We start from the raw sequence: 14,430 nt of genomic DNA, 5'->3' as shown, positions 1-14,430 counted from the left end.
CTATCATGCAAAACTGTAATCAAACTTTCTGAATTGTGGTTTGATGTCTGAACTGAGTGTGCATGAGTTGACTGTCTCTGCACCTGGTGTGTGAAGAGTTGACAGTTGTCAGGTTCCCCTTGCTCTCAGCAGTACAGTAATATATGCTATTGGTGTTTCTCTGATATTATTCATTTCTTTGTGGCAGACCATGGAACGTTGCCTCTCCCCCCCCCCTCAGTTTTTTTCAGTATCATGATGCTTTGCTACCAAGGCCAGATCATGGCGGTAGTTGAGCAAGTGAGCACCACAAGCCATGTTTTCCCATTGGAGAGCTATGCAACAGCTGGTGCTTCATGCCTTCTACAGCTAGCGTCCCCGCTTATGCACACAGAGTGCAGCCATTTTCTCAACATCTTGCACTGGGACTTTGTTGCATTGCACAGAATTTCCCCATACATTTTTTCTGTAATAAAGGCTTTGCGAGTACAGGGAGGGAAGAAGAGGGAGCATGCCACTTTGAGAGTATTTAGCCCACATTCCTAAGAGAAACAAAATGTCCTTCGCTAATCTGACCTGAGGTGCTCTTCAACCACTTCTTTGTCCAGCTGAGCACAGAAGGTGATTACAGTGAGGTGGGAGTGGAGCATATGGTACTTTGAAGGAGCTGTCCAGAGATGGTGCTTCTTTCAGTGCTGTAGCAGATAACTAAAATTAAAAGTTGCAAGCAGTCCTGTTGATCTAAAGCAGAATATGAACAAGAGTTACTACATGGCTTTTGAGAACAACTAAAATGAAAAGGTATAATGTACGGTTCTCTGGAATGCTTCAGCAGGCTGACCCCCCCCCCCAAAAAAAAACAAACCCAAAAAGTCATGATCTTGAGTCCCTTATCTGCACCTTGTGCAGAACACTCTGCAAATCTGAATGAGCACGGGGCAGAGCCTTGGGCACTTCTGGCCTTCTGGGAAGAAGGTGAGAATAATAGTGACCTCCAGTTGCAAATATTAAAGCCAGGAGTGAATCAGAGTTATCCACAATATGGAACACATGGGTCTCTCAAAAGGTTGAGAGCGGAGGGGAAATGTGGCATTCCCTATATTAGCATTCCTGAAGGTTAGTTTTAGGTGATACACTAAATAGTCAGTAGAAGCCAAACTTGGGTTAGTATTAACTCCCCACCTCATACCATTTTCTCCATTGAAGAACCCTTCTTTGAATTGGCTGAAGTCAAGTATTTCCAAAGCTGACAAGAAGTTGCAAGTAGTTTTGTTGCTTCAAAGTAAAATGCCAAACTAAAAACCTTTGTAATATTTTTTGTTGAGATGAACCAAAATGACACAAAATATTGTACAAAGCTTTTAAGTTCTCCAGAACCCATCACAAGACTGCCACCATGCCCTGGAGTACTCAAAAGCCTGCACTCTCTTGTGTATTATTTTTACTGGCCTCAATACAAGGTTCTGCATGGCTTGTGTTTCACCTAAATGCAATTACACTACTTACCATTTGCGACCTTATCGAGCCTCATATAAGTTGCAGTGTCAAAGTGTCACTGTATTGCTCACATGAGCAGTAGATGCACAGGGCTTCCATGTTGAGCTGCTGAAGCGGTTTACTTCCCTGGCACTTAGTATTTTGAAGCTTACAGGTAATTTACAGGCAGATGTTGGAAGGGAATTAGGTGTTAATCAGAGGGTGAATCGGTAGTGCCTGAGATCTGCACTAAATATGGCCTATGCTAATGCTCTCACAGCATGGCAATTTATTCACAGCCAAGAATCCCTTCCTGTGCTGGCCTTATACAATTGCATTGACTTGCTAATCGCACCTGGATAATTGTATGAGCGGCATGCAGAATGAGCTGTGAAATGCACCCTCTGTATCTTTTATTTGTTCTAGCTTTGAATGAGCTACCCAAAGATACTTTTAATGAACAGAAGAACAAATGATCGGTGCCCAAAATATCATTTTCTCCTACTGTAATGGAAATGGTCGATCAAAGAACAGGATCAGTGCAAGGCATGTTGAATACACTTTCTAAGACATTATAAGGAGCAGGTCACTGAGGAAAGGTTGAAAACAAAGGCAAAAAGTCTGGCACCCTGTTTTGGCTTGTCTCCATTTGGTTCATTAAAGACTCAGATTCTTTGGTTTGATATAAGAATTATTTATTGACATGCCTTGCACTACTCCTGTTCTTCAGTCTTCCGTTTCTCCAGTCCAGGTTTGGACTTTGAGTAATAGAAACGGTGTCTGAATATGAAATACTTGTGCTTTTTCCTGCTTGAATGAATAACTTACAATATTTTCAGTTCAGGGTTACTTCTTCATGCAAACCTCCCCCCTCCCCCAGCCAAATTCTCACACCTTCTTAATGTGGCAGAAATAATCATGGTGTTTCCAAGTGGCTGGAAAACAGTAAAGGGTTTAATGCAGACCTTAGCATACATAGCTCAGAGTCCTAGTTTTCATTTATGAGTGACCTTCTGTCTTGTGCAGTACAGTAGACTCTGCTTCCTGTAAACTAGTGATCAAAACTGCTAGTTAAATACCACATGCCATTCAAGTGACATTTGCTTAAGCAATTATTTTGCAATTTCCCCTGGTCACTTGGATAAAAATCAAGTTGTTTCTATATTATGTAATCATAGGATGAAACACATATGCAAGTGTGTGTAAAATCACCAATAGGAGTTTAATGAAAGCTCTTGGGTCTTAATGGTACCGGTATGTGCAAGGTTAATCATTCTTGAAAACTCTTTCTGAAACTTTCTTGAATGGAACAAAAAGGCCGAGAAATGGTACTTCCTATATAAAGGTAAAGGTAAAGGTATCCCCTGTGCAAGCACCAAGTCATGTCTGACCCTTGGGGTGACGCCCTCCAGCGTTTTCATGGCAGACTCAATACGGGGTGGTTTGCCAGTGCCTTCCTATATGTAGGAGTACAAAAGACCAACTATACAAGTTCACTTTGCCACTCTGTTGCTTAAGTCTCTGACCTCTTTGTTCATGTATGGTCTTCTGAATGATGAAGTCAGAAGCAGTCCCCGCACGGCTTTTGGTTCTTCAGAAAGAGTCTGAAGGAGGACAGATGCAAATGAGTATGTCTCTTTGATCTTTCAGAGCACTTAGGCACTGTGCAGAATAGTTGCAAAGAAAATTTTACCATAAATGCTGCTATGAGTTTCCAAGAAAGACTCCACTTTCATTCCTCATTGACTCTTTGTTTGCATTGTGACAGCAGTCCTGTGTAAACTGTGGCCGTGACGCTATGAATGAATGCACTGGCTGCCACAAAGTCAATTACTGCTCAACTTTTTGTCAACGGAAGGTAATAAGACCCTTATACACCCCAGATGCTACTTGTATGTCTGGAGGGGGGGGGGGTTGGTTTGGAGAGGAGCTATAGTTCAGTGGTAGAGCCTCTGTTTTGCATGCAGAAGGGCCCAGGTTCAGTGCCCGGCATCTCCAGTTAAAAGGAGAAGGTAATGGTTGATACAAAAGATCTCTGCTTGAGACCCTGGAGAGCCAGTGCCAGTCAGAGTAGACAGTACTGATTCCAGTGGACTGATGGTATGATCCATTGTAGGGCAGCTTCATGTGTGTAGTGTTGCAGAAACAAACATCCATGAGACTCTGTTCCTCAGGGATTGTCATTCATTTCCATGAGCTGGGACTGTTGTTTGATAGATTGTGTGATAGATTCCAGCCTGACACCCCAATCTTAAACACAATTTTCTTGCTCCGTATTTCCAATGGAATTGATAAAAGCAATTTTCCTCTGCCTTTCTCTGGCGATTTCACAGGAATTATTTCTCTGAATAATTCCTTTATTTAATGTATTAACAATCCATCTTTTTGCTCCTTGTTTGCAGGATTGGAAAGATCACCAACATATGTGTGGCCAGTCTGCTACAGTTACTGTTCAAACAGAAGAGGTTCATGTTACGGACAATGTGATAGAGAAAGTTGTTGTCTGAAAGGCCCTACCTCTCGGAATTGTGTGTGTGTGTGTGTTAACAGACTGGCTGGACCAGTTATTCCACTATGAATTCATGCCATTCAAAGGACCAAGCTCATTCATCAAGATCACATGTGTGCAATTGTTTCCATGTTGCTGGCCAGCATAAACTCTTTTTTAACTCTGTAGAAACTGAAAATACATTGAAATGAGAATGTGAAGTGGCTCCATTTATGCTAAGGGATCTCTGAACTTCACAGGGCTCTCTACAAACCCTTAAAAAGCTGACTGGCAGTTTAAATATCTGCATCCTGTAGCTCTGCTGGATGCTGGCTCTTTGTTGAAGTGACTTTTAAGGTTCTTTAAAGTGGCTGTTAAGAAATGCTTTCTTTTGAGATTTGTTCAAAGCAACTGCATCAGTCTTTCTCTGCCATGCTGACCTGCCTCTCACTTTAAAAAACAAAAACATAACATCCCATTCCTTTTCTGGATTTAGTTTTCTCTGAGATAGTCTATTGCTGGCTGTAAATCTAGCTGTTGTATTATTTGGGATGTGTCAACATGGAGGACAAAATTCTGATCTGCTGGAAGTTCTGCATGGTGCTGTGCTGCGTTGAGCCAAGTACAATGCAATTGCGAAACTTCTTGTAAAGTTCATTTGGGGACAAATACAAATCTAGATTATTTAGGCACATGTAAACAATGGTTGATGCTCAAAATTTGAGCTGAGATTACAGCGGAGCTTGGCTTAGCTATCTCTGTCCCTTATAAGAATCAAAAGAATAAGATACAGCTTTCCCTTTGTGTGGACTGCCTTCTCTTTTCCTGGTGGACAGTGCACAGTATGATGTGAGGATTATCACTGTACCTAACCTCTTTTGTAGGCACAGGGCTGAGGAAGGCCACATTGAGGGAGAAATGTTAATGCTGACCCAGGTGTCCTTGCTCAAACTGGGCAGCAAGATGCCTTGGTTTTTCCTTCCTCTTATCCCACTTGCTGCGTTCTTGGCTGATTTTGACTGTGCAGATGGAACCTACACAGATCTGTAGAAGGAGGGGCAGCTTCAGCAACAGTTGAAGTATCCCATAATCACTGAGACTCCCATACTCCCATACACTCTCTAATAGCCAGGCAAGGTGTGATAACTAAAAAGGGTCTGGCCACTTTTGGCACAGTAATGTATTGAGCTCCTGTCAAGTTTCATTTTAAAGGCATATGTTTTTACCCATATGGTCATTCAATGCTAGCTGTTCAGCATGTACAGATCACATTCCCAGCACAAGAGAGCCAAAGGTCAATGTTATGGCATGAGTAACCAGTGTTTTAATTCTCTTCGTTGTGGGCTTGGCTCCTTCTTCGTTCTGTAAATGAATGCTAAAATGTTCTTTCAGGTACTTCCGTTAGAACTTAACAGGGATCAGTAAAAACTCCTACCTTGCCTGGGGTTTACAACTCTGCCTTCACACAGCCAAAAATAAGACCAAAGGCACAGCTGTACGTTTCCACAACACCTCACTTGGGGAGAGAGGCCTAACGTTATAACAGGATGATGAGTTTGAAAATGGCACCTCCCAGGTGTTAAAATTGCAAGGTGGAGAGTGCACATTGGTTCATGCCTATGAAAAGAAACAACAAGTCGTGTGGCAGAAGAACAATAAAATGCTATTAATGTTGGTCTAATGAGTCCACAGATGCACCGTACAAGCAGATCATCAGACTGGAGACACGCAGACTTCTGCTTCACGGCAGTATCAAAAACTGGAACAAACTGGCATTGCGGGGACACGATGAAGGGATGGTGGCAATCTGATGGATGTATTCTTGATATAGACAGTCACGTTTTAGTCTAATTTTATAGCCCGTCCCTAATAACCCTAAATAGCCATCTTCTGCTGAGCACTGAATACCCACCAGTAATGGCACCTCCATCATCATGCTTTATTAGATAACAGTCTAACAGGGCACTTTCCTTCTTTCAGGGAAATGTGAATCATTGTTGCTCTCGCTTTTCCCAGTAACAAGTTTGTATCTGCAGTAACTACTACTGTCTTTTTTAGATTTGGAAGTGAGATGAGCAACCCATTTTTTTTTAATCCTCTATAGGTATGGTGGCATTTGAGGATTTCTCATCTTTACTACTTCAGCTGCTCTATTTAACAGCTATGAAGTCTACTCAGTCTGTTTTATGAATTCCCCAATGGAGTTGAATACATTACCTCTGAGGAGGTAGCTATGCAAGGTGTTGGCTCTAGGGAAGCACCCAAGCCATGTTCTGTGTGTGAGAGAGACAGAAAGAGAAACCAAGGTATGCTGTTAATTTGACCTAGCTGGGGGGTATTTTGCAGGTCATTGCTTCACATATTTGATGGGGTAGGGGGGTGGGATAGAGGCCAGCAAGATCTCTGAGCTACTGCAGAGCTAGCTCCCACCAAACTGAGCTAGCACGCATGAGGGCTGGGGCCATGGTGAACCCTTCCATCCTCATGTCATTGATCTGAAAGGAGCTTGGCTTGTAGATCACCTTTTGTCCTTCCCATTGGCTCCAGGAAGACACACAACAAAGCAAACTATAAATATAGCTAACATAGTCATACCTTGGGACAGTCAAAAAACCTTTAGAATGGACAAAGGGAAATTTAGTGATCATAGAGTTGGAAGGGGCCAACCCCGTGCTCAATTCAGGATCAGCCTAAAGCATCCAGGAGAAATATCTGTCCAGCCGCTGCTTGAGGACTGCTAGTGAGTGAGAGCTCCCCACCTCCTTAGGCAGCTGATTCCACTGCTCAATTATTGCTGAGTTATTCTTCACTTCACTGCAAGCAGTGCTTGAACTGGGATTTTATTTCTTAACAGTGACTGCCACAAGCAGCTGTATTTCCAAGCAAAGAGCATTTGAGATTTAAGAGTTATTATTTTTGAGGTGGGATTAGTTTTAGTCACTAGACTAATATAAAAACAAGATATATTAATGTTGTTATACACAGCTCTGGTCTGTTACATATGGTTCAGCGGTGCCTTACAAGGTAAGAAATGCATACATAAAGGCAGGCTCTGCTCCCAGCGAGCTTACAATTATTGCTGCATATGATGCTTTTGAGAATTGATTTTAATTACAAAAGGGTTCTCTTGTTTTTATCACTTCTCACAATCCTAATGTGCTGCTGCAACAGCATTTGTTTGTCTAATTCTTCCTCAGTGACTGATCCCAGGCAATCACATAATGATTTGGCTATTGGATGATGCCATTAAGGGTTTAAAAAATCTTCCCATTGTTCTCATTCTGAATGGACAATTATAACCAGGCAACATCTTTTGACTGTATTCCCATGATGCAATGGTGGTTATGCCTTTGGATGTATACCCAGATGTCATCCTAACTGCACTACATTATACTCCACAGTCAAGTATTCAGATGTGCATCCAAATACAGACCGTCCTCCGTATTGTACTCCACCATGTCAAGTAGGTGGGATCAGAAAGTTGGCCTAGTTGCTTCTGCAAGGGGATGTGTGCCTTTTTCCTAGCACACGCCTTTCCCATTTTTGGTTTTGTGCTGGTTACCATCTATAGTTTGGTGGTGTGGAAGAAGAGTTGGTTCTTATATGCCGCTTTTCTCTACCCGAAGGAGTCTCAATTGGCTTCCAATCACCTTCCCTTTCCTCTCCCCACAACAGACACCCTGTGAGGTGGGTGAGGCTGAGAGAGCCCTGATATCACTGCTCGGTCAGAACAGCTTTATCAGTGCTGTGGTGAGCCCAAGGTCACCCAGCTGGCTGCATGTGGAGGAGGAGTACGGAATCAAACCCAGCTTGCCAGATTAGAAGTCCACACTCCTAACTACTACACCAAGCTGGCTCTCCCTGGAGAGAGCGGGGGGGGGGGGTAAAACAGCACAGGTAAGGAGGAATGTGTGCAGGTTTGGCTGTCTCTGTATAGTCTATGTTGGGAATAAATGTTTAATGGAAAACGGATTTGAGGACCGGATTTGAAGGAAAGAAGACTGATGTCCTCCCTGTGTTGGATTATCAAAGTTTCCATCTTTCTGACTGGAAAGGCCATCAGGGTATCTGCTGTGCTTGTGCTACCCTGACCTTTCTCTGATGAAGATAAGAGCTGACTCAACTCTTAATGGGCTGCAAAAGGACACAGGTATGGAAAGAGGATCTGCCCATTTTCAATCCCTTTCATATTTCTTGTGTCTTAGGCTGCGTGTTGGCCTTTGTCAGTAAAGTAGCGAACTACAAGAGAGAAATGTGGGCTTTATAATGGCTAATGAGATCTAACAGAATGAGAGGTACCTGCCAATAGCAGGAGATGGGGGCTCTGGGCACAGTAGGATTTCTTTGCATTTTGAAGATACATATTTGGAACCCAGATGAAGAAGAATCCATTTCCCTGAGTTTTTTGTAGCTCTACCGCAATTTCCTGTAACAGAAGGCAGCATAACCGTTGGCCCTCCTTGCAGAAACAAAATCAAACGAGGACTTGTTCCAGACAAGAAAATAACCATTGTGTGGGCTTGATGTCAGGGCTGGAGCTTTATTTAAAAATTGTATGTTTTAAAGGACAAAAGGATTTAATACCTGAAACTTAACGTTTTCAGATCTTTTAAAATGTCTACATATTCAAAACATTCCAGGGGTTCAGTGTAAGGCTTGGTTCTTCCTGTTTCATCTTTCAGTGTTATCAAGGTCCTCCTATGCCCATCTTAGCAAGAGGGAGGCAGAAAGGCAACCCCAGCCCTAGTTAGTGAAGTGACAGGCTGAGCCATGGGCAAAAGGAATGGGGCTTCCTTGCAGGACTACTGTTTGTAGGGAACTGAGTGCAGGGAGCCATCTGGTACAGCACACTTGCTCTCATAATGTTTGATTGCTGTCAAGTGTTTGAAATAGTTTAAAATCATGCTTCAGGGCATGCCAATGCCTTGGCTTTGGCCTGATTTGGGTTCAAAATGCAAGCCTATGTTGGGTTGCAACATGCAGCCTAGAGCTGCTCAGGCATTTCAGGAAACATAATTTCAGTGCAACTAACCCAGAGAATGGACCCTTTTCATACCTGTCTTACCTGGCTTGATACAGTGAAGCTGTCACAACTCAGTTTTGCAGAGTCCCCACTACAGGGTTCTTCCCTGGTTCTAAGAGTAGAATTCAGAAATATCTCAGCAAATGTGATTTCCCTATTCTATTGTTTGTTGAGATAATATAAAGGGGGTGGTGGTAGAATACATTAGCAAGGAAGAATCCCCCCCATGCCATTGCCTTTCCCTAGGGCCATGTGTGTGTGATTAAAATGGCTGCATGGACACTTGATGGGACCCCCCCCCCTCAAATCTATATAGGTGCCTCCCACCCCAATATTAGTGTTACGGGCATGGCAACCATGTTTCCTTTGTAATATTTAGTTCTAGTCTGAAACAGACTATAGGTCTATACTCCCAGCACTATCTGCTCTCCCTAAGAATAGTACAAGTGGAAACTTAGCCTGCTATTGAAGGGCCATTTCTCATGTTACATTTTGCACAGGCTGTGCCTGGGTTCCCCACTCTGTCAGTCCAATATGAGCTGTGAGTTCTCACACGTGCAGTGCCCAGTTTGGATTGGAAGCACAGCACACAAAAAGATGGGGCTTCAGCCTTCCCTTCTCTACTGTTTTCCAAAACAGAAAAGGCACCAGGAGAAGGGGTATTGGAGACTACATGTACCTGCACATGCACAGATGAGGCACACATGGGTTTCCCCATTGGGGAAGACAGTCTCTGGGGCAATTGCAGGTTGGAAAATGGAGCAGGAAAAGACTGAAACTGCTTGTCCCCATGCACCACAGTCCTGATCAGAACTGAAATTGAGAGGAATGAGTTGAGGTGCTCCCTGGGGTACGCTAATACAATCCATGGGAAATGGACAGTGTAAATTGGCCTTATTAAGAGTCACTAGTTGATGATGCCAAAGATTGAACCTATGTCCTTGTACATGCAGTCCTGAGCTCTAGTGTTGATCTATGGCTCCTCCAGTTGTTTTGAGGTGTCTTCATATTCTCCTCAGTTGCTTAATTTGATTTCTTCTCCCTTCTGCAGTCTAGCAATTTCATACAGTTCCCACTACCATCATTTTGTGCATCTCTGCCCAAGATACTGAAGATTTCTTATGTGATCAACTTAGCAGATAAAATACCAGGAAGTACCACACCGTTTCCTTAAACTCAGCAGTCCATGGGGATTGCAAAGGGCTAAGCCTCTTCTCAAACACTCGGTGATTCTGCAGGCAGGAAGCCACCCCTGCTGGTTCTGTGTTGTTGGATAGCTCTATGCTTTGAATATGATTCCAACAATAGTTCATTCTATATAAAGGAGAGCCACTGAGGGGGTGAAAAATGTGAGGCAAGACTGCCATGCTGAAGTTATTTGTCTGTGTGTGTGTGTGGGGGGGGGGATTAATTCTTAAACTGACTCAAGTGATTATGAGATTCCCCCACAGCCCATGCAGATATCAGTGCATTATTTGCCTCTTGTGGCAAATTTGTCTCGTGATAACACAGAGTTACGCAATACCATACCCAGGTAGAACTTCATTGTAGAAGTTCCCCTGAAATAGCTTTTTGAGTCAATCCCATGGTAAGTTAGCGTTCAGGACTGAGATACATCCTGCATACAACCAGGCCAAAATGGCCTTCCCCTGGTGCTCTTGGCAGACAGCAAAGTTCAAAAGCTGGCTTTTAAATGTATATAATTTGTGTTCTTTAGCTCATGTGCTGGTACGACATGTACATAAGCCGTTATGTGGGATAAGAACATTTAAAATGTTGATGCCTATGAGATTCAGAAAATCTCTAAAGAAATTCACCAAAAAAACTAGTCAGTGATAAAAGCCTACTTGGGAATAGAGTTTGTTTTCAGGCTCTGATTTGTTGAGACATTCAAGGGTTAGATCCAAGGTTAAAATAAAGACAGTCAACTGATTACAAAAGGGTTAATTGATTACCCACCTTCCTTTTGACATTGGCCATGAAATGTAAATACAAGGACATAGTACCGGAACAGGTGCTTTTTGAGATAAGGTTGCAGAATATTCTAGGCAGGAATAACTCGGCATTGGTGGATATTTCAACCAAACTATATCTCCTATTTATTTGAGAACTCTGAAGGAGATAGCTCCTGAATACCGTGGAAAACTCTGCTGGGCCCTATTTAAAGAATCCCTGTTGCGCAGCCAAGGAAGATAATGAAGCGTAAGATTGGGCCTAGCTTGCAAATTGGCTTCCCTGCCTTGCTTATCACCCTTATGAGCTGTCATGAAACAGCAGGATGCTCTTTGAAGTAGTATTGCAAAAACTCATTGAGGAATCAAAACAATAATTTCAAAATCTGCAGCAAGAAGTATATATCTGGATGTATAAGGCATTGTACTTCCTCATCCTTTTGATTTACTGAGGTATTCCTAGCAGACAGCCTTCCAGTTTGGACCTGGGACATAATAGAATTGGAAAGGTGTTTGTTAGACCACAGGTACTGCGATGCCAGCTGTGCATCAAGACTGATGCATGGAGGAATAACTCTTTGTGCAGTAAATAAAAAGGATCTTTTGATTATATTTTTGTTTCTTGTCCCAGAGCGTGTTTTCTTTTTACTCTGCTACTTCTCTTGCCAGATTATTGATGAGATATAGTTTTGTTCATTCAAGGAAACTAGCAGACTCTTCATCTGCAGGGAAATAATAAAAATACCTACCAGTTTTGGCAATATTATTTTGTTCTTCAAGTGTCCACTAGCCCTAAGGAGCAACTAAATTGTGAGAGTGGCAGCTCTTCCTCATTGGAAACAGAAGAACTGCATGATGGCTTTTCACCCTGAAGAAGTCTGTATTATGGAAGTTTGGGCAATGAAGTGGCTGTGCTAAAACTTCCAGGCTGCTTTTTTGGTGGTATGTTGCCTTTAAGCAAGTTACAGGAAATAAGTACTGTTTATGCAGAGCACAGGATACAATACAAAAATAATCTGGCATGATTGGCATAGATGCAGAGTCCATGCCTTGGGTGCTAGTAGAGAAAAAGGGGACTACAATTTTATCTCATGTTCCGTTATTAATGCTTCCTATTGCAAGGGAATTTCAAATATTCCGAGTTTGCAAAAGGTTCAGCACTCAGAAATGTATTCCCTTTTTAAAATGTGGTAATGAGAGAGATAAATGCAAAATGCAGAATTACTGAAATCACAAGGGCATGCATCTAGGAACTGGTGTTACTGCTTCAGCTTTGATGTCAAATGAATAACTCCATTTTAGCAGGGCGGGAGATTGTTGTTGTTGTTATGTGCGAAGTCGTGTCCGACCCATCGCGACCCCATGGACAATGATCCTCCAGGCCTTCCTGTCCTCTACCATTCCCTGGAGTCCTTTTAAGTTTGCACCTACTGCTTCAGTGACTCCATCCATCCACCTCATTCTCTGTCGTCCCCTTCTTCTTTTGCCCTCGATCACTCCCAGCATTAGGCTCTTCTCCAGGGAGTCCTTCCTTCTCATGAGGTGGCCAAAGTATTTGAGTTTCATCTTCAGGATCTGGCCTTCTAAAGAGCAGTCAGGGCTGATCTCCTCTAGGACTGACCGGTTTGTTCGCCTTGCAGTCCAAGGGACTCGCAAGAGTCTTCTCCAGCACCAGAGTTCAAAAGCCTCAATTCTTTGACGCTCGGCCTTCCTTATGGTCCAACTTTCGCAGCCATACATTGCAACTGGGAATACCATAGCCTTGACTAAACGCACTTTTGTTGGCAGGGTGATGTCTCTGCTTTTTAGGATGCTGTCTAGATTTGCCATAGCTTTCTTCCCCAGGAGCAAGCGTCTTTTAATTTCTTGGCTGCAGTCCCCATTTGCAGTGATCTTGGAGCCCAGGAAAATAAAATCTGTCACTACCTCCATTTCTTCCCCATCTATTTGCCAGGAAGGGCGGGAGATACAATCCTATTAACCGTAGAAGGGGGGAATACATACAGTTCCCATTGGCTTTACTGAAGACAAGTCTTCCTTAGCATCACTGCAGAACAGGCAACGAGAGCTTTGACTCGTGAAAGCATACCTCCAAAATCTTGTTGATCTATAATATTGTACTGGACTTCAATGTAGTTGCTGCAGGGTAGAGAAGCTGAATAACTGCAGAGGGCTTCTGAAACCACCAGGTGGAGAAAGTGGAACAAACAGTAGGGAATATAGATTCCTAAATTGAAACTGGAGTCTGACTGACCTTTCTGATACCCCTCCCTCTCCTACCATTACTAGCTGCCCTGTCCTCCCTTAAAGCAGAGAGTGTTTGCAATTATTGTAATGCCATGACCTGGCAGATTTTGTGTGCATTGGATGCTTATTATGTATGAGATTCTATCCTGGCTGTATGGACTCAAGACTACTAGGTTCCAACACAAAAATATCTGAATGTTTATGAGAACTTCTCTTAGCTTCTTGGGAAACAGACATTCCCTTCACTAAGATGGGAAAAGGGCAGGCTCCTGTTTAATGCTTGTGGGTGGATCACCCTAGACACTAGTAGGAATTTAAGCCATCCATGGATATTACCTGTTTGATTTGACCTCATCCTCCTTTTCCTCTGCTTCCTAGCCCATCCCATTTCAAAAGCTGTAGGCAGAAACCGATAAAACCTACACTAAATATGTTACAAATACATTAGACTCCCAAAGCCACTGAGCAGCAACACAAGCATACGACAATTTTACCGTATCACCCCAAAAGGTGTGGATTCTGATGAATCTCCGGAGGAAGGCCCCCTAAACACCTCCATAAACACCTCAATACCGGTGTTTCTGGAAACTGGCATACACAGGGAAAACTCAGAAGGGTGCCCTCGAGTACAGTTGACAATTATATGCAACACAGATTGGGTTGCCAGCCTCCAAGTGGGAGCTGGAGATCTTCTAGGATTACAATTGATCTCCAGGTGAGAGATCAGTTCAGCTGCTTTGGAAGGTGGTCTATGGTATTATTCTTTTAACTGTAAACTGCCTTGTGCAGTCCCATCCTTCCCCAAACCTTCACCCTCCTCTGGCTCCACCCAAAAAAACTAGGATTTTCCAACCTGTCAGCCCTAAACACAGGGGGAACCACACATTAATTCCAGAGTGTGTGGACAATTACACAGCCTCTGGATTTAAAAAAAAGTCTTTAAAAAATATCTGCCATAAACAGTTGTTTCTTGGCCCTGCAAAAGCAGCTGGCATAGTGTAGTGGACAGAGTGGTGTGCTAGGATCTTGGGCTACCATTGAAGCTTGCTGAGTGACCTTGGGCCTACCACAAACTCTCAGCCTGGCCTACCTCACAGGGTTATTGTGAGGAAATGGAGGAGGGGAGAATGATGTCTCAAAAGTCACTTTGAGTTCCAACTGGGGAGACAAGCAGCATATCAATAAATACATGCATGTAAATCCAAATGCATGTACTGCAGCCTCTATCTTCATCAACACAGGGGGAAAAGATTAGTACAATAATA

General features: G+C 43.0%; 1 protein-coding gene across 5 annotated transcripts in view; it reads left to right on the top strand.

Annotated features, from left to right (window-relative positions):
* Positions 1–5,618, top strand: part of DEAF1 (DEAF1 transcription factor) — a 36,250-nt gene extending 30,632 nt beyond the window's left edge. For 4 of the 5 annotated variants that reach the window (XM_077321385.1, XM_077321382.1, XM_077321381.1 and 1 more), the window contains exons 12-13: positions 3,224–3,313; positions 3,858–5,618. In XM_077321385.1, the coding sequence (XP_077177500.1) occupies positions 3,224–3,313; positions 3,858–3,962 (195 nt within the window). In that variant the 3' untranslated portion in view covers positions 3,963–5,618. The remainder of the gene's footprint in view (positions 1–3,223; positions 3,314–3,857) is intronic. The other variant, XM_077321383.1, reaches the window with a different exon arrangement.
* Positions 5,619–14,430: the final 8,812 nt, after the last annotated feature.

This window comes from Paroedura picta, chromosome 2, assembly GCF_049243985.1.
Source record: "Paroedura picta isolate Pp20150507F chromosome 2, Ppicta_v3.0, whole genome shotgun sequence".
NCBI classification, from domain to species: Eukaryota; Metazoa; Chordata; class Lepidosauria; order Squamata; family Gekkonidae; genus Paroedura; species Paroedura picta.
Note: the sequence above shows the minus strand (reverse complement) of the source record. Positions and strands in the feature narration are given on the sequence as shown.